General features: G+C 40.4%; 12 protein-coding genes across 12 annotated transcripts; 5 read left to right on the forward strand and 7 right to left on the reverse strand. All coding sequences in view use genetic code 12, as the record gives it.

The window, feature by feature from the left end:
• Window positions 1–673: 673 nt before the first annotated feature.
• RJT20DRAFT_123814 (uncharacterized protein) lies at window positions 674–1,946 on the forward strand. The gene has a single exon (XM_064916053.1). The coding sequence runs from the start codon at window positions 710–712 to the stop codon at window positions 1,910–1,912; it is 1,203 nt and encodes a 400-aa protein (XP_064776801.1). The 5' UTR covers window positions 674–709; the 3' UTR covers window positions 1,913–1,946.
• Window positions 1,947–3,662, reverse strand: RJT20DRAFT_123815 (uncharacterized protein). Its single transcript, XM_064916054.1, has one exon. The coding sequence runs from the start codon at window positions 3,482–3,484 to the stop codon at window positions 2,108–2,110; it is 1,377 nt and encodes a 458-aa protein (XP_064776802.1). The 5' UTR covers window positions 3,485–3,662; the 3' UTR covers window positions 1,947–2,107.
• Window positions 3,663–5,399: 1,737 nt separating this feature from the next.
• COF1 (cofilin) lies at window positions 5,400–6,562 on the forward strand. The gene is made up of 2 exons (XM_064916055.1): window positions 5,400–5,467; window positions 5,977–6,562. Exons 1-2 carry the CDS (start codon window positions 5,454–5,456, stop codon window positions 6,386–6,388), a joined length of 426 nt encoding a protein of 141 aa, XP_064776803.1. The 5' UTR covers window positions 5,400–5,453; the 3' UTR covers window positions 6,389–6,562.
• Window positions 6,563–8,875: 2,313 nt separating this feature from the next.
• On the forward strand, window positions 8,876–9,993 carry RJT20DRAFT_123822 (uncharacterized protein). The gene has a single exon (XM_064916056.1). It carries the CDS (start codon window positions 9,236–9,238, stop codon window positions 9,755–9,757), a length of 522 nt encoding a protein of 173 aa, XP_064776804.1. The 5' UTR covers window positions 8,876–9,235; the 3' UTR covers window positions 9,758–9,993.
• A 116-nt stretch (window positions 9,994–10,109) lies between these two features.
• On the forward strand, window positions 10,110–11,636 carry RJT20DRAFT_8636 (ketopantoate reductase family protein). The gene has a single exon (XM_064921258.1). The coding sequence runs from the start codon at window positions 10,461–10,463 to the stop codon at window positions 11,562–11,564; it is 1,104 nt and encodes a 367-aa protein (XP_064776805.1). The 5' UTR covers window positions 10,110–10,460; the 3' UTR covers window positions 11,565–11,636.
• Window positions 11,563–12,376, reverse strand: RJT20DRAFT_123825 (uncharacterized protein). The gene has a single exon (XM_064916057.1). It carries the CDS (start codon window positions 12,200–12,202, stop codon window positions 11,708–11,710), a length of 495 nt encoding a protein of 164 aa, XP_064776806.1. The 5' UTR covers window positions 12,203–12,376; the 3' UTR covers window positions 11,563–11,707.
• Window positions 12,377–13,318: 942 nt separating this feature from the next.
• Window positions 13,319–15,895, reverse strand: RJT20DRAFT_131916 (uncharacterized protein; the record flags this gene model as incomplete). Its single annotated transcript, XM_064918089.1, has 1 exon — window positions 13,319–15,895. One exon carries the CDS (start codon window positions 15,893–15,895, stop codon window positions 13,319–13,321), a length of 2,577 nt encoding a protein of 858 aa, XP_064776807.1.
• Window positions 15,896–17,718: 1,823 nt separating this feature from the next.
• On the reverse strand, window positions 17,719–18,485 carry MRP17 (mitochondrial 37S ribosomal protein bS6m). The gene has a single exon (XM_064916058.1). The coding sequence runs from the start codon at window positions 18,369–18,371 to the stop codon at window positions 18,006–18,008; it is 366 nt and encodes a 121-aa protein (XP_064776808.1). The 5' UTR covers window positions 18,372–18,485; the 3' UTR covers window positions 17,719–18,005.
• A 60-nt stretch (window positions 18,486–18,545) lies between these two features.
• Window positions 18,546–19,483, forward strand: MET14 (adenylyl-sulfate kinase). Its single transcript, XM_064916059.1, has one exon. The coding sequence runs from the start codon at window positions 18,721–18,723 to the stop codon at window positions 19,318–19,320; it is 600 nt and encodes a 199-aa protein (XP_064776809.1). The 5' UTR covers window positions 18,546–18,720; the 3' UTR covers window positions 19,321–19,483.
• Window positions 19,484–20,676, reverse strand: VPS2 (ESCRT-III subunit protein). Its single transcript, XM_064916060.1, has one exon. The coding sequence runs from the start codon at window positions 20,549–20,551 to the stop codon at window positions 19,850–19,852; it is 702 nt and encodes a 233-aa protein (XP_064776810.1). The 5' UTR covers window positions 20,552–20,676; the 3' UTR covers window positions 19,484–19,849.
• A 671-nt stretch (window positions 20,677–21,347) lies between these two features.
• On the reverse strand, window positions 21,348–22,728 carry IFG3 (Ifg3p). Its single transcript, XM_064921261.1, has 2 exons — window positions 22,591–22,728; window positions 21,348–22,480 (listed from the first exon to the last, which is right to left on the reverse strand). The coding sequence occupies exons 1-2, from the start codon at window positions 22,611–22,613 to the stop codon at window positions 21,457–21,459; spliced, it is 1,047 nt and encodes a 348-aa protein (XP_064776811.1). The 5' UTR covers window positions 22,614–22,728; the 3' UTR covers window positions 21,348–21,456.
• FET33 (putative oxidoreductase) lies at window positions 22,691–25,044 on the reverse strand. Its single transcript, XM_064915784.1, has one exon. It carries the CDS (start codon window positions 24,907–24,909, stop codon window positions 23,017–23,019), a length of 1,893 nt encoding a protein of 630 aa, XP_064776812.1. The 5' UTR covers window positions 24,910–25,044; the 3' UTR covers window positions 22,691–23,016.
• Window positions 25,045–25,459: the final 415 nt, after the last annotated feature.

A 25,459-nucleotide genomic window follows, 5' to 3' on the forward strand; every position in this document is an offset into this window, starting at 1 on the left:
ATGGGGGATTGGAAGTAAGTAATGTTGCCTTTGGAGATTTTTTTGGAGTATTTTAAGACATTTCTGGCGTTAAGTTATAGAAATCAGGGCCAGTTCCATATAGTTAAAAAACTAGAAAGTTGCCGCTCTTTGAGCATTGCCTCGTTAAGAGTGAAGTCCGTAACGATTTCGTGGAAGAGAACAAGAAATCGTGCTTTCATTTTCAACATGAAGAAGGTAGCATTTTATACCTTTTCTAAATTACCTATCTGAGCGATACCCTGATCCTATACCACCGACCCTCTCATTTCCCACCAATAATACCCTGCCCCCCTCAACCACATTACCATATCCACAGATTTTGCACCCGTTGTATGGATTGCTTATATGCCGTACCTTTACCTCAGTAGATTCATCATCTACACAAGTCCAATGATTTCCATCATTTTTAATCAGAACTCTTTCTAATCTGCTCCATTGACTACTACCGCCCCAACTAGCACAACTATCTACTTTTCTTGCAATCCAACGACCCCAAACTGCCATTTTACCCTACCTCTCTATCCCGTCATTCCCTCACTCCATACGGTCTATATGCACACCGGCCACAAACACAACAATTCCTAAACAGTGAATAGTAAACACAGAAATGTATTAAGATAAGATTGAGTTCTTTTTAGATGATACAAGTTGGTGAAGACTACGTTATAATATAGAGTGTTCAGTCATCATGGATATATCAAATGGAAGTGGGCAGATTTTGCCCAGACACAAAAAAGTACACGGAGAGAACAATGAGAATGATACTACTAGCACTAAAGGAAAGCGTCTGTTGACACACACAAATGTAGCCAGAAGACGAATACCATTGGGAAGCAAGGACCAAAACCAACAAGTTCCCGGGTTGGCAAGGGCCAAAACAACGTTGAATACTCCAACGTTGACAAATACAAATTCATCAAGCCAAAATTTGGAGAACTTCAATGCATTCAACGGGAAACAATCCATCAACAGTACCATTAATAATAGCAATATCAAGAATACCAATAAAATTACCAATAGCGTTAGTCAAAGACGTATATTACTTCCGCAGAAAGCACCAGCATTGCTGAAAGCCAACTCGTCTCTTGGTTTTATTCATCATAATAAGAACATCAATTCGTTTAACAACGAAACACCCACCAATAACAATTCGAATACCCCCACAAACTTAAAGAATTCTACTCCATCATGGCAGAAATTGTCCGAGTGGAACACAAAATCTTCGGAAACTTTCCAGAAACGTAAGGTCCCCAAGTTGTCACCTCTTGACTCTAACATACTTGGTGCAGAAAGAGCCTCCAGGTCCGCTGATTTGAGTGAAACAACTAATCTCACTGATAGTTTTCAGAAGAGAGCCGCTCCACCAAGAGTTGACTCTGCACCGGTTCCAGACCTTTCGTCCACATTCAGTGCGGCCACTGCAACCTTGCATGCTTCTAACATTGTATCTCGGGATATTAATGCTAATAATGTTGACCCAATTAAGAAAGCTCCAAAACAGACGCCCTTAAGGGGCCTTCTGCTTGATAAGAATTATATTAAAGCATTTGGTCCCGAGGAGGATGCGTTTCCAGACTTGCCGATTGAGTTTGGACCCCCAAAAATCACGCCTCTCGAATCATACCCCGAAGGATTGGAGCCATTAGGTGAAGATGATCTTGAATTTTTCTCCAAACCTAATAGAACTATCCTTACGAAGGAGAATTACTATGAACACCCAGATATAAAACATGCAGAATCAATTATGCAAATCAATGAGTCCGATCTTAATCCAGAATTGCTGTTTGGTTTTGAAGACGATGGAGAGGACCAAGATGACGGTTCTGGCATGGATATGGAGTTGTCAAATGTTGGTTTGAGCATTGACGAAATGAAGGATCTTTTGAACTAAATGTGTAATAACTTAACTAAAAGAATAAATGATTTCATGGAGATTATAGAGCTGTACTATGTAAGTCTTTATTAAGTATATAAATCAGTAATGACACAATGAGCAATTTGGTTGATATGTACCTTTGATACTTATTGCATCAAAATTTGCTATGCTGCTATGGAGTTATATTTACAAGTATATTATACACGGTGGTTACTGTTGAGCACATTCCGGTTGAGCTCCGTGAGCTTCGTAACCATCGTAGTCATAACCATGGTCAGCCTCCTCTTGTTCTGTTTCTGGCTCCTTATAGTCTGGTAATGCATCCTTTTTAGCGATGGTGAAGTCAGTTACTAATTCAATATTGGCTTCAGGTAATGAATCATCATCAATAGTTTGGTTTCGTATGTCTACTTTGCTGTGTAACTCATTTGGAAGCAAATTCTTCATTTTAGTAAGATCATTCTTTTCCAAGTACCAGTTATCCTGTGGAAATTCAATTTCCATCTCTATGTAGAGATCTCCTCTCTTAGAAGGGGAATTTCCGAACCATCCCAGAGATGACGACTTAATAGGCATTCCCTCATTCTTGATTTTAATAAAATCACCAGGTCTTATTACTTTTCCACGAGGAGTGCAAATCTGTATTCCTCGTCCATCTAAATGTTTTAAAACAACTCTTGAAAAACCGCAGAGTGCCTCGACTAGAGTAATCTTGTACTTAGAATACAAATCATCACCCTTTCTTGTGAAAGTTGCGTGTTCCTTGGTACGGAAAGTTAATTTTACATCACCTGTCTCTTTTCCAGGATATTGATCGGATTCTCCTGCAAGGACTATGGTCTCGCCGCTTTTGGACCCTTTCACAATCTCAAATTCAAGGATTTTCGTCTCTTCTATTGTCCTCTTACCATCACATTTTTTACATTTATCCTTCGATCTATATGTCTTTCCTGACCCTTTACAAGATGAACATTGAACATACTCCTGTGTCACAAGTCCAGGTCCCACTCTACGTATTTTGCGTACGGTTCCTTCGCCTTCACAAGTGACACACTTCTTCGTCACGGCAGACTTTTTGGCCCCGCTACCTTTACATGAAGTACATATTATGTTTCTAGTTGATGTGGTTCTTATGGTTTTTCCCCTAAATAAGTCCTCGAGGGTCACTTCTATCTCTATTTCAGCATCCTCAGTTCTCATCTTATTGGGTTTTCCTCTTGCTCCGTGACCATTACTTCCGTTCATGTTGTTGAAAAAGTTGTAGAAATCATTGCCTCCATATTCCTGACCTCCTCCGTTACCATAGAAGTCTTCGTATGGGTTTCCAGAGTAGCCGTATTGTCCGCCATGAGAGGCGCCATTGCCATCTGTGGTACCATAAGTGTCGTACTCTTCTCTTTTGATCTCGTCACTGAGTATTTCATAGGCATGGGATATCTCTTTGAACTTTGTTTCCGCAATGTGTCGTTCTTCTTCCGACGCTTTATCTGGATGGTATCTTAATGCTAGTTTTCTGTATGCTTTCTTGATTTCAGAGCCAGAAGCTGAAGCCTCTACTTCTAATATGGCGTAAAGATCCACTGCCATTATAGTGAAGAGTAGTATTGGAAAAAGAGATTATGTGATATGAAAATCTTTGGTTTGTTCCCACTACACTTCCACGAATTTATTGGATGTTCATCCACTATCTAAGATGGCAACTTATAATTCAGTATGTTCTATAAAAATGCAAAGATCAATATATATATTAATATATGTAAATAAATATATAGCGGCTAAGGTATGACGACCAAGAAATATCATAAGGCAAGAGATGTCGTTATTAAATTTTTTTTTTTGTCGCGGTCTACACGACATTTTGCATTTTGCCGTTATGGAGGGATGGGAGGGATAGAGAGAGTAGTAGAGAAGAGACCGTAAGAAAAGAGAAGACTAAGATGTCTTGTAAAAGGTAATTCAGAATTTTAGACATCTTATGTAAGACACTGGGAAACTCCTATTCTGCGAGAAATATTTTGGTAGTACGTTTACAAAGTAGGTTTATAAAAGATTGAACAGAAGAAAAGAATCATATTGGTAGTCTATTTATGCCATCCTTTGCGTAGACTACAGACGTTGGCGGTACTGCGTCATAGGCATTGGGCAATTGGTGAACATCTGGGTTTCGGAATTTGGCGAATAAACATCAAAAGGCACTTAATAAGAATTTGGAAAGAATTTGGATTGTGTCCAAAGGTTATAATACTGTCTAGTGTGAAAAGAATTCCTCAAATTCGGCTTCCTATCCCTCCCTCCATATTATTCCCTTACGTGTAAAAGTTGCAAAAAAAAACATATCGACACGAGCAGGGTTCGAACCTGCGCGGGCAGAGCCCAGCGGAACCTGCATCCACCGCCTTAACCACTCGGCCATCGTATCTTCGAGGAAGAGGTTCGAACACACGGAATTTTTTCCGGCTTAAAACCTCTTCAACTACGCCATGCGCAATTTTCTCCGCAAATTTGAAAACACTTTGACTACAATCGGTCCTAAACCTCTCTTATCAGGATGAAGTTTTTCTGCGGATTATAACGTCTTTATGAACACTAGCAGGTCCAATATTGGCCTTAATGGATATTAGACAAGTTAATGTTCTCTCTGGAGGAGAATTGATAGTGATTTCAATGTCTTTGCCTTCTGACAACGGTACGGTGCTCTCTCAATGAAGAAAAACAACTCTTAATTAAGAAACTTGAAGAGGATTTCTTCCCTGTTCATAGATAGTCACAAACAATCAAACGGATCGCTCTCATGATAGTATCCCCTTCCAGTATCTAGTAATCCTTCCAACTCTTGTAGAATCTCTAACTTTGAAATTGAAGACGCTTGAGTAGAGGGCTCAGGGTGGAGCTACCATATACATTCCGCTGGTCCCCCTCTGATCAGGATGCCATAATCAATGGTTGTGAAAAATCGAGAATGTCTTGCGGCGTAATCCAAGGAGCTCCTATGTTGTCATTATGTCTTGCTGATAATACCTTCTATCCCCTAAACTAGCTGGAAAAAAATGCCATGCACAGCCTCAGTTTTGGCATCACCTTCAAACGTTCTTCTACTTCTGTTAGGAGATGACCCCCTTGATTCGTGGTTTACAAATAGGAGATTGTGCCTCAGGCTGTGGTTAAACCGTACCTCAACTCCTATTTTTCTCATCGATTAAGGTTTGTTTGGCCGATTTTCCGGCCAAAATGATCTTTGCATTTTATCTCCTTTTTCATCTTCCTCTCTAGTTTCGTATCTTCGTATCTTTCAGCTCAGCCCCAGTTCTCATCTCTCTATTCTTCTGTCCACATTCCCCTATACCTACCATTTGCTTACTCACACACGTCATTGTCCCCTGGCTGCATGTCTCGGTGTAAACTCACGTGACGAAATGAACCTTCCTCGCACTTTTGTGTAATTCATTCAATGAAAATTGAACGACAGACAAATAAGGAAAAAAGTATCTAATAACACCAGTCGCCTTCTGTATTTCTCCCTCATAGAATCACTATTATCCATTAAATATAACCAACAATGGTATGTGCGAAGTGAATTGGTCGTTGTCGATGACTTGCAGCAAGTTCAATCTCAAAAATCGATGTATTGGATGAGTAGTTCTGGTGTGTTAGTTGTGGTATTGTGTAAACACGTAGTACTAGCGCTGTCGAAAATGGAGATTGAAAGTTGCGTTGGGTGACACTCGGAAACGAAATACTAACTTAACAACTTAAAGTCCAGATCAGGGTATGTACAGAAATATTGAAAATGGGCCAATTGCACCGTCAGGCGAAGTGTCTGGCTAGTAGTGGAGGACGTGTAATCAGTGGCTGATAAGGAGAGAGACAGAGATTGAGAATTGATATTCCGATAAAACCAAAATGGTTTAAAATCACAATTGGATTAATGAGATATTCAAGGTGGTGCTATTGTCCACCTTGAAGGGATACCACATAGTTCATTCGGTTCTTCACAGACGAAGTGCATCTTTGCACTTGACCTTATCAACCTTGAGCCATGTCAACTGCTTTTCCTCTAAACTAATACTAACCATATCCAGTGTTGCTGTTGCAGATGAGTCCTTAACCGCTTTCAACGACTTAAAGTTGGGCAAGAAGTACAAGTTTATCATTTTCACCCTTAACGATGCCAAGACCCAAATTGTTGTCGAACACACTTCTTCCGAGACCGACTATGACGCTTTCTTGGAAAAGTTGCCAGAAAACGAATGTAAATACGCCATCTACGATTTCGAGTACGAGATTGGTGGAGGTGAAGGTAAGAGATCCAAGATTGTTTTCTTCACTTGGTCCCCAGATACTGCTCCAATCAGATCCAAGATGGTTTACGCCTCATCAAAGGATGCTTTGAGAAGAGCCTTGAACGGTGTTGCTTCCGATGTACAGGGTACTGATTTCTCCGAGGTTGCCTACGAGTCTGTCTTGGAAAAGGTCTCCAGGGGTGCTCACTAAGCGGATTTCTGCGACGAGTTTCAGTCTGTAAACATTATTACTGTAAGTTAAATTTATATACTGTATTGTTGGTTCTTTTCCAGGGCTCCAGCATCAATTAAAGTATAGCAAAAGACACATTGTAGAGTAGGTATCTATTGACGAATGTTTCATGAGAACCAGATCCGGTTTTTTGCCCGACTCGACTCCTGACGGATTTTCTTGCTGTGATTGCAATTTTCATCCCATGTACCCTACAGGCCGATAAGATTCTCAAACCCCCGTAGACCCATCGTATCCACTCCCTCTATAGCGACTCTCCATAGTTAACCATTTTTCACCACTATACCCTCAGGTCCTCAATTTCCTGCAGCCACCGCACCGTTGGTCGTGTGCCGTGGCCAACTTCCCCTCCATGCAGACTCTTGCAATCAGGATCGACAAAACACCTTTTTCTTGTTAGGACAGATTTTCTCTTCCTATAATTTTACATTTGCTGGAGCGTTTTCTTATAACGAGAACCAGGTTATATCTCCATCTACCCCAGAATAACTTGCTGTGTATACGGCTTCTTTGGCTCGAGATTTCGCCTGATTCCTCACCCAGGTGGTACCAACTTGCCCGTAATTTTTCCCGCCAAAATCCCCACTTCAAAACCCCAATTCCTGTGGTCCCCCTTTTCCCATAGTTAACACAGTTAACCTGAGAGACGTCTTTTTGGATCCGATTTTTTCCCTCCAAAAGTTTTACAACAGTGGGTTAGCAACAGTGTTTGTGTAGTTGTTTGTAGAACACGTCGAAATAGAAGTTCCACATCGAAATCGAGGTCGTTCCCACAACGGTGTGCTACTTGAGTTGTGTTTTTTGGTCCCATTTATCTGGCTGTGAACTGAGTGGTGCCTTCTCTCATCTCTACACGCCTGAGACAAGTCACTATCGTGCTCTCTAGTAAGTATAGTGCCAGATAACAAACGAGTATTCGGTGCCAATTACGGTTCACTTGACACCCTGGCACTGACCCAACGAGCCGCCGTAAAACTCATTGAAAATTGCCAGAGTTCTAAGTCCCGGCAAGAACAGCCGTCGTGGTATAGTGTGTTCATCCCTTTGTAGTAATTAATTACTCATAAAGATCCTTATCTGAGGTCTGTATTATATATCACTCCACAAACACAAAAAATGGCTCCCATAAAACTCCCAAGAGCGACGCTTGAGCAAAAGATCCAGATACTTGATTTCTACCATCAATCCAACCGTCCTCAGCTGGAAACCGTCGATCGTTATAAGAAGAAAATCTCCATATCCACATCATCGTTTAGTGAATGGCTCAAAAATGAAGACGACTTACGTGAGCGATTGAACCAAGCTGGCTCTACATTTTCCAAGAACAGCCGCAGAAAGGTGAAGTTCAAGTACGAAGAGATAAATAGAGCAATGGACCTTTTGGTCAAAAGGCGCTTAGAACGTAATGAACCTATTAATGAACCTATCTTAAGAGAGCACTGGTCTATCTATGCTCATCAATATGGCGTTGATGATCCCAAAAGACTTGTGGGTTTCAGTCACGGTTGGCTAAGCCAATTTAAAAAGAGACATGGACTCAACAAGAAACGCATGAGTGGGGTAACGGGATCCTCTGGTGCAGCAATGTCGTCCAACTCCTCATCTTCATCACCTTCACCAACGATAGGAAATGCTAGCGCTCCCGACTCATATGTGGTTTCTGATGGGAGAAATCGCCAATCCTCAGAAGAGGTGTTTGATCCAAACTTTTCTGGTACAAACGGAGAACCCAGTGCGGTGCTTTCCGATGCTGGTAATAACGGTAATCGCAATGGCGATCTTGCGCTGAATAACCCAGTGAATAGTCCAACTGCTAATGACTACGTTGCAGCAGCTAACGCGTCTAATGGCAATGGCTCATTGACTAACTCTAATAACGGTAATGCTGCTGGCGCCTATGATTTGTTGAATCCACAGCTTGGAACTCCTACTAACACAAATGTCACTGCCAATGTAGCTTCTGGAAATCAATTCCGTCCCCAACAGGGATTGAGCTTTTCTAATGGTAACACCAATCTCAATTTAAATTACGTCTATCAAAAGCAGCAGCAACAACAACAACAACCACAGCAGCAACAGCCCCTGCAAGTGATACCACAGAAAGTTCTTAATCAAGCACTTCAGCCGCAGCGCTATCAGCAAGTGAATGATGGCAACACTCTCCCTAATACCAACTCATACGAATATCAACAACAATATCGGTCGAGGTTTGAGAGACAAATCGAACAACAACAGCAGCAGCAGCAGCAACAACAACAACAACAGCAGCAGCAGCAGCAACAACAACAACAACAACAACAACAACAACAACAACAACAACAACAACAACAACAACAACAACAACAACAACAACAACAACAACAACAACAACAGCAACAACAACAGCAACAACAGCAGCAGCAACAACAACAACAACAGCAGCAGCAGCAGCAACAGCAGCCACAACAACAAAGATATCCAAGATCGAGCACAAGAAGTAGCGGTTCTTCAAAAACTGGAAGTGGAAGTAGAGCACCTTCTGGCTCTGCAACTAATAGCGTGGGTGCTACTAACAATACCCCACCGACGAACCAGACAGCACTGTCAATACCTACTTCTAATAGCTCTGTTCATCGTGCACAACTCGATTCATCCTCAAGTGCCACTTCTTCGTCGATACTAGATTTATCTAAACCGGTGGGAGCTGCTGAAGTGGAAAGATTTTTCTATGTTTTCGCTGACAAGTTTTTTCACGATCACCAGTATGAGTATCCGCAAACAATAAAGATCTTTCAAGACTTCAAGAGTTCATTTATCAATGAAAGAATGATAAGCGACAGATCTATCCAACAGCAACAACAGCAACAGCACCAGCTGGAGCAACAAAAACACCAACAGCAACAACAACAGCAGCAACTGCAACTGCATCAACATCAACATCTGCATCATCAACAGCTGCAACAACATCAACAACAGCAGCAACAGCTCTTGCATCTGGTTTCGGCAGTAGATCTGATGAATCAGTTACAAGCGGCAAGGCAAGTCCAACAATTGCAGCAGGTGTCCGCTTCACTGCAACAACAGCAGATTACCAACATAGACGACTTTTTCCTTCGAGCTGGAGTTCCTGCCAGCCAAAATAACCCAGCCTCCAACTCTGTGACCCCTGGCGCAGCATTTGCCCAAACAGCACATCATCAAATTCGAAACCGTAACGGGAATCCTCTTGATCCGATCATGAATGCTTCAATTGGCAGAGTACGCAACCCAGGAGTCATGGCGACAGATGTTACTTCGATACCTCATAATGGAAATAAGGTATGGAAGGACAAGGCTGGACTCAACTGAGATTAGAGAGTATATTCCATGTTTCTACATATATCTTCAACCGTTTTCCCACAATATTTACAGCTACTGCTACGTTTAGTAAGCTATTCATCAACAACTACAAATTCAGCACAATTTGACTATCACCACCTCCTTGTACACTTGCTCCATCCTCTTAATTGTGCTTTATATCCTGGATTATAACGGTTTTTATTTCTAAGCATCTATCACCTTTCACTATCTACATTAATTTTTTATAGCCTTTGTATTATGTATGTATTATAAAACAGATTCCCAAAAATTGTCATTTTACGTGTAGATTATATATTTCGGTCTATAGGAGACGCTCACCGGATCTCATATTTCTAAGAGTGGTTGTGAATTCAAAATCCAAAAACAGAAAGAAAACTGCCTTACGTCAATTTTCAGCTACTCCAAATACATAAACATCTACGAGCTCATCATCCCTACTTCTTCTCCCCAAGGAACCCACCATCCGACCTCTCCAACTTCCTCGCTGTACATGTCCCAAATGGCCATTAAAGTCTCTCTTATCGGCTTTGGGCGCAAATTCCGCTTTCGCTTCAATTTCCCGATTAGGCATCGAGTAATTCCTTCAGTTCCGAAGGCCTTGTGACTTTAAATAGAGCAAAGAAGCCGTAGTTGATTATGGAATTGGGGTAACAACAGAAGTCATAATTGAGTTCGTTCAGTGAACCTAGCAATGACTACGAAAGTTCTTTCCATTGGGCTCGGTGGTGTTGGTGCCATTGTGGCTTACACTTTGTGCCGCAACAACCCAACAGATCTCGAGCTCACTGCAGTTATCAGATCTGATTACGACGTAGTCACGTCTAAAGGATATACCATTTCCTCGGTTGATTACGGAGGAAGACGAGAAAATGGCGACCCAAAGGAATCAGAAAATGCTATTAAGGGGTTCAAACCGCATAATGTGGTGAAAAGCTTGGAACAGGTTGAATCTGGTCCTTTTGACTACATCGTAGTCTCCACCAAGGTGATTCCAAGCACAGCTGGAAATAATGTATGGGACCAAGTTGAGGCAAACAAGGCAAAATTGCTCAAACCGAACTCCGCCACTAGCATAGTCTTGATCCAGAATGGTATCGACATTGAACAGTATTGGAAAAACTTACAGAAGGAAGCATTCTTGATAAGTGGAGTCTCCTATATAAGCTCTACCAATTCCAAGGGCACAATTACCCAATATTCTCACGATTCTTTACTCTTGGGGCTCTTTGATATCACAATGGTACATGATCAACTTGCCATAGCCGCTTTGGAGAAATTCAATATACTTTATTCCAATGATATTAATTCAACAAAGCTTGACCACAATTCCAGATTCACCAGATGGAAAAAGTTGTTATATAATGCGACATACAACACCGTATGTGCTCTTACGGATTTGGATGTCGGACAGCTCTATGAGTTGAAGGACTCAGTTCATGTTATAGATGAAGTCATCTTCCCAATGATGAAAGAGGTCCAGAAAATAGCAAATATCGATTTGCACAAGTACGACTACGGTTCTTACGAGCAATACATAGATGACGAGCATGTCACAAAGATGATAAAGTTAACAGAATTGTATGATGCTCCACAAAACTACCAGCCATCGATGTTAGTGGACGCCAGGAGCGGACGCCTTATTGAATTGGATATCATTCTTGGAAATATTATTAAGCTGTACAAGAAGAATTCCGAAGACGGTGGTAAGAAGATTGTACAAGAGATTCCATATCTCAATTTGCTTTTCTACTTATTGTCCATGGTTCAACACAGATTGAAATCTACAACAAAATAATTCGTAAATTATATTTGTATTAGTATATGGAGCCGTTAATTCTAGGAGAAATGAATTGCATCATAAGAATTGAAAGTATCTTTTAATCCGTTCCGTAGGTCGTAAAGTTATGTGAAATTAATAGTTAAAAAATGCCGCTAGTCCTAAAATGAGTTCGTAAAATCTATTTCTGTTGGATTTTGGGAACCTAAGTGAAGTTCTTCCGTTCGCTGCTCAAGCTCTAAAATTGAAGATGCGGTCGAAGGAACCTCCGCTTGGGAGTCTTGAACTTCAACTGTAAGTCTAGGAAGCTGGTTTATTGTTCTTGGAGTTTGGGCGTCCACTGGTTGCTTTTTGACGCAATCTGAACAATTGCGACACATCTTGGTACCGTCTTCAAGAATTAATTCACGCCCGCTGTTACATTCTTCTCCCGTAGATGAGACCTGTTGATTGGAGGCAATGGGACTTACTTGTTTAGTTACATGCCTTCTTTTATGTCTATTAGCTGTCCTGGTCTTATCATTCCTGTGGTGAAAACTGTTCATGCTAGCTTCTATTTCGCTATTATCTGGGTTGGAGGGTTCCACTTTGTTGATTCTAGCCTTGGTAATGCTGTCATTAATATGCTTAGCATACATGTAATTTCTTAGAGCCATTCTGTCAACTGAGTATAAAGATTGTTGCGAGGAACTGCGAAATTTATAAACCCTATCGGAATATGCCTTTGGTGTAAGGTGGACGGTAATGCGTAATGGCCGTATCGGATTTGTCTTAACAGACTGTGCCTATTGAGCAAATGAAGAGCCGTCACTACTACAATTTCCAATCATAACGGATGGACACCCCAGAAATTTGGGAATACCTTTACTTATATCTGGCCGCTTCGTATAGTATTCAACACTTTTTTGCCCTGGCTGACCAAACCAAATCGGAAGGTTTTCTCGTGGTTAATCACTCCACTGTTTTACTGTTAACTAGTGGCAGGGCGTTCACTCTGGCAGGTGTACAGGATTGCAAAAGTTTACCCTGCAAAAGTGGTTCCACTTTGAAAGGGGCAGCAGCCAAAAAAGAAACGAATGAGAGATATTTCCTTCTTCGGCATTGGTAATATTCGCTTGTGACGTGCGGGACGCAATTATAATTGGGTCGCTGCGGCACGGATGAAGTCGGCTGGATGACAATGGATGGATCGGCTTGGCTCTACGGATGACAGTTATAATGACGTCTATTGGGTGGGATTGTTGCTTGTAACCGTTTTCTGTAGCCAACTCAGCGGGGTCGCTTTTGTAAAGATGGAAGTTTAAGTGCATTATCATGCAAATGCTAGTCTCTTGTTGGTATCTGGTATGGAGGACGGGGCCCAACTTTCGCATAGTTGTATGGACTGTCCAGACCTGTATGGTGACTCGAGTGCTTCACAAGTGGTGCCATATCTCTAAATGTGTAGATTAGCCGTATTAAAAGATGGGAAATTATTGGAAGTTGATAACCGTAGAAGGTCTAAAACACCTACATTAGGGGCGTCTTGCATTTACGCCGAAAATCGCTACATCTTGCATTGGTTTAGATAGCGTCGAAAGATTTGACATATTAGAATTATCCGTCTTGCATTGATAGCTAATATTACATAATAATTATTGAAAGTGGGTGCAAAAATGCCTAGTGCACAGTTTCACGCAACGAGTGGTGATTTCTATCTATTTTAAAGTTTATAGCCCAAAGGCCTTCGTTATTACCTGAACACGTGAACTATTGTTTCGCTGTTATCCCTTTCAGTTAACATTGGGGTTGGTCTGGTGTGAAAACCTCAACCCGATGATCATTATACCAATAGCAATAGTTAAGAACTTGTACCTCAAGTTGTCATCGACAAGCAGCTGCTCCTTGCGCTTCTTTTTGCTTCCTTCTACTGATTTGACACCTAAGATTAAATACTTAATTTGGTTAAGCATACCGATCTCCTCTTCCGATGAGGATCCGTCGCTTGTTATCTCTTCCCATTCTTCTTCTCTTTCAACTTCAGTTGAAACATCTGAGTCTCTTTCGTCATCGCTAGAAGAATACTTTGTCTTTTCAAATACCTGGGATCTGTATTTCTTGACCCTCTTCTCTTTTTCTGATTCTTTCACGTCATCCTCATCAATTCCATCATTACATTCATTGAAATTAAGGTAGACATTCAAGCCATTAGAAAAAACCCTGGTGCCGAATTTGTCGTTGTGGTCTAAAAATCCATATTCGTCTTCACCCTTATCCTTCAAATAAGATTCAGCCTCGCTTTCGGCAACGTCAAAAGCAAAAGGCTGCGGTGAGAATGGCGAAATACCTGGGGTCAAGAGTCCAAATCCGCTGCTTCTAGTTGCTGGGCTGCAACTATTATTGTATTTGTTTGACAAAATAGCATTGATCGATACAGATCTTAATACTCTCTTCTTCTGAATAAGAATCTCCTTGGATTTTTCAATCAATTTGGCATCAGAATACTCGATTTTTTTATTACCAGATGATCTCAAAGATCTGGCCGATTGCTTCTTTGTCAACTTCTTTATATTCTTCTTTTGCTTTTGCAACTCGAAGCCAATATAAGACAATAACTTCTCGTTATGAAGTCTCAAGGATTGCAACTCGAACTTCAACTTCATGATCTCTTGTCTTGTCAAATCGTTTGCAAAATTTTCCAAGACCATACTTGATCTTTTTGAAGAAGAATTGGTATATATCGAGTTCCTGTTAGATGTCGACTGTGGAATATATCCATTCAAAGCAAGAAGTGCATCGTCTCTCATGGATAACTTCATGTCAATTGATCCAGCATCGTTATATTCTGCATTCTCGCTGATGATATCAAAACGCTTCTTATTGTGCAGCTCTGGAACAGATGTGCTTCTCAATGCCAGATCTTGCACTTCAAACTCCACTTTAATTGGAACAATGTCATGACTGTTGTAACGTGAGTGGGTTGGCTTTGTTGTGGAGTACCTCTTAATAACTGAAGACCTCCTGTGGTCTCCATCGTCACTAAAAGAAGTACTTGTCGTGTTTGACAATTTGAATGGTGATAAAACAAACTCATTTCTTTCCGAGGTAGGTGATTTGAGTTGGGATGGAAGAGATTGTCTCTTTTTCTCTTTCGAGCCTGGGTCTGGCGATGGAGGAAATTGTACCGGTGCTCTGTTTTTAAGAGAGGAAACAGTGCTGTGTACGGAGTTCTGGGATATAGCATGATCCATAAAATTGCTTTCCCCGAACTCCGGTGGTGGAAATTGAAAGTTCCTGGATATTTCCATTGAATCGTCGGTGTGGTCGGACCCTTTGATGGGAGAGGAGTGGTTATTCTTAAGTTCTTCTGCTAAATAGGTAAGCATATTGGCTTTGTTTAATTCGTCAAGTTCATTAATTTTGTCGTCATCACTGTTTGGTGCATGCGAGACGTCGGAAACTGAGTCTTCGAGGTCTTCGTCGTCTTCTTCTTCTTCGGTCAAATTGTTCATGGTATGTATAGTGTGTGTAATATCGTGAATAACACTATTATCTAAAATATCGCTTTCTGTAGAGTTTCTGCTTGCAAATACGTCCTTGTTTTGTTCTAGTCGTAAGACTTCGATTTCTTTGGTGAGATATTCGATTTGATCTATTAATATCGTCTTGGAATTCCTCTCAAGTTCAAAATTTGACTGTAAAACCCGGTAGTTCTTTGCAAGCTTGTTATAATCTTCTGGATCCCCTGGATGAGTTCGACTCTGTTCTGGGGTATGTGGTGGACTGTCTAATGCATTGTTTCTATAGGTTTCTATTTCGATGATCAATTTATCGATTTTCAGTTGTAAATCCTGGATTAATTCCTTGTAAAATGCAATTTCTTTGGTGAGGAGATCGGAGCTCTTGCTGTGGTCTTCTTGAAGCGTCTTGATAAACTTTTCATAGCTGGCTATCTTTTCAGCTTGCTCTGTTATTATCAGAGCTTTTGAGTGAAGCTCTATTTCAAGTTGACTGTGATCATGGAGTAATGTCTTGTTCTTTAGGATGAGATCGGTGTACAGTCTCTCTAGTTTGGCATATTCTTTCTGAAGATTGTTAAGGGTGTTAGTTGATGCTGGGGCGGAAGGAGAGCGAGCGGGAGACAGTTTAACGTCCATCGCCGGCTTTCTTCTTCTTGTAGGAGATCCAGCCTCCGACTTGAATGCTAAAGGAGATTTCAGATTCGAAGTAGAGCTCAACGAGCTATAAGTATTTAGGGAATTATAAGACCGCTTCGATGTTAACGGTGAATTGATAGGCAGCGGAGTCGATGGTATAGACTGTGATATCAAGATTATTTCATTCTCCTTATTAAAGGAACGGACATTCATAGTACACAAGAAACGGCGGCAAAACGGTTTACAGTGAGCGCTTGATATCAGCGGTTATTTTTTTCTGCTCCTTGATCTGAGGAATAAGGTTGTTCTGTGGGGTGTTAGTTAACAAAGGGTAGACAACTGGATTGTTATTAGTGTTTTTATGTGTTGAATGGCTTGCAGTATGTCTGATCGGAGATCTGTGAAAGTCTGAAGCGAATCCGAGTTGTAATTAAATGGAAGATATGTATCTGAATGTGTTTTGTTTACTATAACAAACAGAGTGAGATGGTATGAAATTGTAAAGGAATGAATATCTCAATGGCTGTAACGATTGTTTATGGATCGGATAGTAAGGAAGGAAACTATTATGTTTTAAAGGATATATGTGACCTTCTAGTGTTATGATAGAAGACACAATCCGATAACAGGACCTGCTGGTTCGATCCAAGACGGAAATGTCGTGGTGATTGGTGCTCTGGAAGGAATTTAATGGGGCTGATTTCGCAAGATTCTGGTTGACTCGACGATCTACACAATCCTGGGATATGTCCGTATCTGAGGTATGTAGTCTATAAGAAAGTCTTGCTGTGAAATCGGGAAATGTGGAGTTGTCGTAGAAGAAGAGAGTGACTAAACCAATAACGGTTCTCAGAAATGACAACGAAAAGCAAAACAAGAAAATCAGGGTAGAACCACAAGCACAGACCTAAAAGAAAAATTCACGATTGCTTACAACAGCTTTCAAACCTACATCCGGCCATTCAATCAAAACACCGCATTCAACAACTCTAGTCTTTTTTTGGGTAAATTGTGCCATCAGTTTATTCCGATGGTTTATTTGGTTATATCGTATTACATGTTATTGTTTTACCCAAATAGGCAACACATGTGGTTCGAGAAAGATGGTAGCGCCGAGGAGTGGGGGCTAAGGTTGTAATGGGAATGAATTTGTAGTACAATCTGGCTATAGAAGGCGTTGCTAATAGGCTGCATTTAGCACGATCGCGGCAGGAGGTTATGTCTGGTCTTGTTTAGATTTAATTATGGGCTTGGGATGTTCCGTTGTGATGTGGAAAAATCGCGTTGGTGATTACTGTAGCAAAGATGACGGAGGCGGAATGTAGCTTGTCGTATGAGGAAATGTGCTCTCTTTATGGAGAGTATGGATTTCTTAATTGTGGTCATTCGGATCTTTCTGGGTCTGGATAATCTGGGGAATTGGCCGTCGTGTAGAACAAGAGGTCAAATGGGAACAATTTCGCAACTATTGGGAGATGTCTGCATTCCTAAGGTTTGGAATGAATAGAATGAATTCGCTAAGAGCTGCAAGTCATCGAATGTATTCTTTTGAAGAAATTTACAGCTCCTTGACTGTTTTCCCACATAATGTGGGATAAATATAATTGTAGATGTATATATATGTATATTATTTCTAATCAGATTAAAATCTGTGGGATTTTCTGAGTCCGAGACTATACAGTTGTTGGCATCAGAGCTAAGGACTTCTGGCAAAAATTGCCATGTGTGTTTCTTAAATAAACATTTTGACTTTGATGATAGGCGAGTATTGCCAAACTTTTATATCTATGAGCTAAAACCATATATAGAAAAGACCGTATTCTTGGGGGTGTTACTCGGTGTAATGAAAGTGTTTCAGATCACACGGTGATTGGAGTTTATTAATAATTACTGCGAAAAGTTACAATTTCCAAGAGTCTCCCCAACTTAATCATTGGAATTCAAGTTTGGAGTTACCTAAGTTACCACTTACATCGCCTCTTCTTATTATTCATTGTAGATCCTACTCTTGCCCACTTCTATTCTACAATAATATTTCCTTACTATTTATATTTGATATTAATTGTTACTATGTACAAATCTAGGATACATGAGAATGATCGTATGGGAAATCTACCAAATCAACTTTTTCTAAGTTAAACTATGGCCCTCTTCCACATACTTAGAAATGTGAATCCATCCACCATGGAACAATGACCTTGTCCCTGTTCCTTAGCGGAGATGCTATTTTTTATGTACTACAAGAAAATTACGTGTACAGTTCTTCCTCTTGGGAAGAATACACCAGTCATGATTCTCTGTCAGAGTTCATTATCTTCATACCTTACTGGCTCTTGATAGACTCCAAAGCTTGTTGAATGGAAGAACCGGTATTCAATTTCTTGCTTAAATCATGCTTCATTATGTTGGCTCTTAAGATTCTAGGATCACTTCTTAAGGTTCTCAACAATTGTGCTTGGACGGTGGCCGATACATCAAATCCCATGAGGAAATGGTAACCCTGGAAATGTCTTTCTTGCTCCTTAGACATGATCTTTGGCAAAGGTCTTGCTCCCAAACTGGTGATATCACGGATAACACCTCTGTTATTAAGGATCAACTTTCCAATGGTTGAAACAATCTTCTTGGCCTCTCTGCTTGTTTGAACAGGGTCCGTTATACGGGCTATAGCGAATAATTCGTAATGCATGGCCGTATATTTATATGTGTCTAGAAGTTAACAGCTGTTTCAACCTCCACCAATTCGTTAACTCGTTAACTATTGAAACATTTCAATAGTGTGAAGAAAAATTTGTGAAAATTGATGAAGAATATCGTCGCGACATTGTATGACGGATTATTACATAACCGGTGACATAACCTTCTCCAGGTTGCGACAAGAAATTTTGTTGCTGCTAATTTTTCTTATCAGCACGTGAATAGGTAAAGTCACGTGCTATGGTGTAGCCACAAAATTTTTCAGTCTATACCACTTTTTGCATTTATAAATGGTAGAAAGGAGTTCTTTAGTAGAGTTTCTGTAGCAAAAACAAACGAAAATGGCTTCTAACATCACCTGGCACCCAAACTTGACACATTCTGAACGTTCTGAATTAAGAAAACAGAAGGGTGTTACTGTCTGGTTGACTGGATTGTCTGCCAGTGGTAAGTCCACTATTGCATGCGCTTTGGAGCAGTCTATTTTAGCCAGAGGTTTAAATTCCTACAGACTAGATGGTGACAACATCAGATTTGGCTTGAACAAGGACTTGGGTTTCAGCGAAGCTGATAGAAACGAGAATATTAGAAGAATTTCTGAAGTCGCTAAATTATTCACTGACTCGTGCTGCATTACTTTAACTAGTTTCATTAGTCCTTACAAGCAAGACAGACAATTGGCCAGAGAATTGCACGAAAAGGACAATTTGCCATTTATTGAAGTTTACGTTGACGTTCCAGTCGAGGTTGCTGAGCAAAGAGACCCTAAGGGTTTGTACAAGAAGGCTAGAGAGGGTATTATCAAGGAGTTCACTGGTATCAGTGCACCATATGAAGCCCCAGAGAAGCCAGAAATCCACTTGAAGAACTACTCTGGTGTTTCTGTTGAAGAATCTGCCGAGAAGATCATTGACTACTTGATTGACAACAAGTACATCTAAGTTGCTAATGAGAGAGCCATATTAATGTTAAAGATTTTTATTGCTTTAGCACATTATGGTTTATTGATTACGAAATCGGGTTAAAAGGCATTTTGGCTAGTCCAATAAGCTGAAAATGAATCTCTTCACTATATATAGACAATTCCTAGAGCGACGTGTTATTAGTCATGTACTTATATTTATACTATATTTATTAGATACAATGGTGTTAGAACTAAAAAGTATGTACTTTCACGTCATATCGTATAATCATCATGGATCGAGTAGTTCTTGTGTCGCTCTCTAATCTATTTTACACAAAGTAAGTCAATATGATCGTAGAATCAAAGGGGCATACCATGTCTTCTTTTTTTTTTCAATCAATTCAATGTACAGATAACAAGGCAGATATATGTACATCGTAGTACACTCAACATGATAATCTTGAAAATCTCTGCTCTATTATCTCCACGAACTTGTATGTCTATCATTAACCGGAGTGAACAGGGAAGAATATTCAAAAAACTTTATTGTTACAATCATCTCTCCTTTACTTCTTCAAGCTATCCAATCTAGCTTGTAAGTCATCTTCATCCGATGCATGCGTACCTCCACCACCAATGGCCTCTGCCATCCTACCGGTGCTCACCTTCTCTTCAGCTTGGACATTGATAGAATTAGGCGTCTCCTTCAACAGTGTGTTCAAGTCAACTCCAATTTCATCCAAGACTTTACCCAAAATTTCATCAATCTGCTCGTCTTCTCCTAACTCATCTTCATCCATAGCCATGGCGTCATCGATGGCATCATCCATGAACTCTTGCTTTTGGTCCATCAAGTCGTTCTCCTTGGCGAATTCCTGGGCAATACGGGATAACTGTGGCAAGTTCATCGACTTGTTCATACCGGACAACAACCTTGTGGCATCTCTCATAGATGTGGCCATTTGTTGGTTGGACCTCACCGACTGAATTCTCAAAGAAATGGCCTGTAACTGTGCCTTCATCGAGTTGAACTTGGTGATGTAGTTCTTGGTTCTGATCAAGTCTTTGGCCTGGATCTTGGCGCTCGCTATCTGGCCCAGTTTGGCCGACTTCTTGATATCGCTGATGAGTTTTTTCTCCTGTTGTTGGAGTTTAGTGACCTCTCTTCCGAGTTCTCTCTGGGTCTTCTCTAGTGCTCGTTGATTCTTGCGAAGCCTCTCTTGGGGAGTGAGCTTCTTGCCGAATGCCCATTCGAAGAGTTGAGACATTGTGGATACTGGCTGCACGGACCGTGTTGTGGAAGGCTGCTATACGATGTAATGCACTGTGTGAACTGTGACTAAACGAACTATCGACAACACTTACCTATGGTTTATTGATAAGAAGAGAGAACACATCTATAGACATACTCACAGTTATAGTAGTTAGCCGCTTATAGAGAGAGACGCCCCTTTTGTGGGAGGGAGAGTGTGTTGTGCAGGAGGAGAGTGGGGGATGAGAAATACTGTGAGAGCCGGAAAATTACAATCAGGAAGTGATCGAGTCAGTGAGTGATCGAGTCAGTGAGTGAGTGTGGTGTGTGTAGTATTTTTGCATCCATCTGGTAGAGGAGTTGTGAAGATGATGATGGAAATGGTGGAGACGGAGGATATGGAGCAGTGGTGGACTATTGACGGAGGTAGCGTGAATTATGGGAGAGAGGGGAGAAAATAAATATATAAGAATTGGCTATTATCAAGATAGTTAGTTGAACAGAATTTGGTCGAAATTTGGGAAGATGGTATGTAGAAAGGAATTGACAAAACCTGTTGTGTGTTTTTATTTCGCAGTGATTGAGGTTACATTGTACAAGAAGGTTATTATATCTACAGAAAAGAATACCATGGTTTAGTAGATTATTTATGTTCAAACACACACAAAGGACGAAACAACCCTAGACGTGGAAAGAATCCACATGAGAGTAAAAATCCATGAATTCTTATTTGTCTAAGTAGTGAATCATCTGGAAGTAACTGTGTATCCCTCAGATGCGAAGATAATATATAGACATACGTACATATATACGTACACTTATTAATCGGATTAAACTCAGCGAAAGGAGAGAGCTACTTAAAATGATGTCTTTTATAACAACACATTCAAAAGTCACTTTAGAGTTAAACTCAACTGCTTCCTAAAATTTGGAATCTGGTCCTAAAGCCAATCTTACCGCCTCGTATCCCATACCGAGACCAGCTTGGTATCCGTACCCACTGGCTCCATAATTATGAACTAAGTACTTGTAATGCTCAACCTGTGTCTTCTCAATTCTTACACCACCGTATCTGCTTGGTCTCAAACCTGAGACAATTCTCAAGATTTCCAAGTCTTTGATAGTACTTCCGCTAGGATTATCCTTCAAGATTTTGGGGAATAAGTCTGTTGTTCTCTTTAATATGTCCTCAGTCTCTTCCCTAAAAGTATCAGCCGTCCAATTGTCTTTCTGCATGAATCCTCCTAATATCAATTGGTCACTGGAGTATGGTCTCTTGATGATATAAGTAGCAAAGTCTTCACCCCATCTCATGACATTTTCAGTGATATGAGGTGCTTTTATGACCACAACCTGGCCCCTGGTAGGATAAACATTAGTATCATTAACTCCTCCTAACTTATGTGCTCCAATTCCAGTACAATTGAAGACAGTCTTCGTTGAAGAGGAAATATAGGCTTGAGTGATGTGAGTCAAATGCTTCTTGACGAAGGTTACTCCCTTGGCTTCAAGGTAATCCTTAAAATTTGATAAGAACTTAGGACAATTGAAGTTCCAAGATCTGAAACGAATACCGAAAGCAACTCCCTTTGGCAATTCTCCAGTGTTGATGACCTGGTACTCTTGCAAATATGAAGCTAACGATTCTATCTTCTCATTGGAAGGTCTGGTATCCCAATATTCGGTGGAGACATATCTGTCCAAACCACATGATGGTCCACCTAACTCCGTTTGAAGTTTTGCCAAATTGGTATATGTGTGCTTATCATATTGTAAAGTCTTTGGGTCGTCATCCGTAATACATGAAAAGTTTCCTCCAGCGTAAGGGGAAGTATAGTTAATTGACTCGTCCCCTGGAAGGTATTCAGCTACAATGGTTATATCCTTAGCTGAGACTCCTCTTTCGAGCAAGTTGAATGTGGTATAAAGTCCAATGATACCGGATCTTGTTCTCTTGTTAGTATTGTTATGTAAATAACACTGTGTTCAAGAAGCTAAGTCTTATTACATGGACTTATCTAATTTTTCACTACTGTTAACATCAATTATACTTACCCAACTACCACGTATTTTGTCATATCGAATTCTCAATTTTCACAGAAGTTCCTTGCTATGTCTAGAAGAGGAAATCAGATGTTTATAAACTACAAAGCTTTTCAATGTACCCCACACAATTACCATGGATATAGGCTCATTATAGAGTCATAATCGTTTTATTTAGCTTACACAAGCGATGTCGCAGATTGCCGAATTTGATACTATGCACGCTGCTTATTATAGGTATATACAAGCGATGAACTATGGAATTTATGGTGATTATGGTAATTATAGAACTTATGGTTATTATGGTAATTATAGATTACTATCGAGTAAAAGTCAATTGTAGGCGGTGGTTATGTTGATGGAGCATTAAGTCATTGTGAACTTTTGCCATTGTGTTTTTATGCCATTGTGTTCTTTTCTCATTGTGTTCTTATGTAATTATGTCAATGGCTCCTCAGCTTCGTCGTGGTATTCGTTACCGACAGTATCACCATTTTTACGTAATATGTCATAGAGTTTGGCAATCATTGCCTCAGTATCCTCAGAGGTCACATCCTCCATTCCGTACTTGTAGATGGAAAAGATTCCGTAAATGGCTATTATAGTGCATAATACTAATGCAATGTATCCCTTCTGAGTAAAACCCTCTGGTAATGGTGCAACTTGCAAATTCTCTCCTTCCAAGTTCAACCAGGCTTCTTTAGTCTCTCCATAATTTGCAGCAGCATTACCGTAGGAAGGAATGTTCGTTCTGTTGCACGAATCATAGTGATTTTGAATGATCTCTTGCTTTTGAATCTCAAATGGAGATTCAATAAGAGTGATGGCTAAACCTTGCTCGAGATGCCAATCCACATGACAATGGAAAAACCACACACCAGGATTATTAGCCTTAAATCTGATAACAAAGAATCCATTTGGATGGACCTGGACGGTATCCCTAATCATAGGGTATTCTGGGTAATCAGTATGATTGGAATTGGAGGGGTCAAATTTAATAGGATTTTCCTCGTCTTGGCCTTCAGGTGAACGAGAAATAATCTGGAACGTATGACCATGCAAATGGAAAGGGTGCTTTCCTGGATCCATATTATTTAACACTATATCTACAACCTCATTTGGTTGGATAACGAACGAATTAGTGTTTGATCCGTAGATTTGAGAATTATCTGCGTACTTTCCACTTGAAAACACAGACATCAACGTAGGTACCTTTGGCGGAACATAAGAAATTCCGTTAAATGCAGCGTATGTGACACCGTCACCCAAAGGCTCCATGGTAAAATCAAGGTTGATGACTACGTCAGCATCTGGAAGTAGTTTCTCTTTGGACAATGGAACAAGGTAAAAGTCATCTACGGGATTCAACCTTTTCAAAAGATCTTGAAATGTAGTACCGATATTGTCATTTTTCAAGGGCTTAGGTAATGGGTTCTTCTTGTTGTAGACCATCCAGTTTGTGGAAATTACCTCGAGGTCTTCAGGGAGGAAATCCAACATGTCTTGATCGAGGATATTAACAAATCTGAAGTTCTTGTCTACTGTATCCTTGGTGTGCACCAATACAGAGTAACGTTGGGCAGAAGCCAAATACAAGGAGTCCACTTCTCTTGGTTCGACATATACTCCATCAGCCTCTATTATAGTGAAATTGTGGTTTTCAATGAACAAATATTGAGAAGTGAAAATTCCCATGTTAGCTATTCTAAGCAAGTAAGTCTTATTTGGTTCTACGACCCATGAGGCATTTCTAGTTTCATTGAAGAGAGCATTCTGTGGAATAGGCTCAGCTCCTGTCGGGTTATATCTACTCATGAAGTTTTTCACAAGGACACCAGATACGTCATGGTAAAAGTCACTTACTGTTAAAGTTACTTCTTCATCGTAGTCCACGGCAAGGGGAACATCATCTTCTACGATGAACAAACCTCTCAACCCATCGGAGTATTGAGCACCAGAATGGGAGTGATACCAGTAAGTTCCAGCTTGATCCTTGACTTCAAAATCAAATAAAAAGGTGGTTCCTGGAGCGACTGGACACTGAGTAACCATATCAGGGCCGTCCATGGCATTAGTGCCCTCTTGGAACAAGCCATGGAAATGTAATGAAGAATTCTCATTTAACAAGTTAGTGAAGTGAATTTTCACCCTATCGTTCTTCTTGACTCTTATTGTCGGGATAGGCCATTTGTTATTGATTCCAACCATCCGTCTTTCGATAGTTCCATCGGGGCTGGCGTTAACGTATGTTGCATTGAAGTAGAACGTGTGAGTCTTTGCAGCTACTGTGAGAGCGCAGAGCAACCACCAGAATGAATGGAGCACAAGCATACTGGTTTATGAGACAGAGTATTGGTACGATGGAACAAAAGAACAACTTAAGTTCCTCTAAAATATCTCGTTCCAAGAAGCCACTGAATCTGTAACAATATACTAAATTTTTCCCTACCTAGAATACCAACAAATAAAGTAAAAAGAATAGAACAAGAAGAAGAATTATTCTTTATTTGATTTAGCAAATCACTGCCCAAAAAAGTAATCGATCAGTATTTTCTTGTCGCAAAAGTTTGTCGCATTTCTCAATGCGCGTTTTCTTGTCATTGATTGTTTTAAGAGTGCAAGAATACGCGCAGAGGAGAGGAATGCAGCATGTACCGAATCGGGTCTTGGGAGAGGAAGGTGTAGGGGGATGAGGAGGAGGAGGAGAAGAAGAAGGGGGAGGAGAAGAAAAAGAAGAAGAAAGGGGACGTATGAGAGCCTATGGGTTAGAAGTAGTAAAAGAGTTTGGTGAATTGCAGAAATTGGCTGGGGTCAAGAAATGTATAGAAAAATGGATGATGTTTCGGAGTGTTCTTGTCGTTGTCAGGTATTGTCGTGGGGT

Source organism: Scheffersomyces xylosifermentans (genome assembly GCF_036884685.1).
Source record: "Scheffersomyces xylosifermentans strain CBS 12540 chromosome Unknown RJT20scaffold_1, whole genome shotgun sequence".
Taxonomy (NCBI): Eukaryota; Fungi; Ascomycota; class Pichiomycetes; order Serinales; family Debaryomycetaceae; genus Scheffersomyces; species Scheffersomyces xylosifermentans.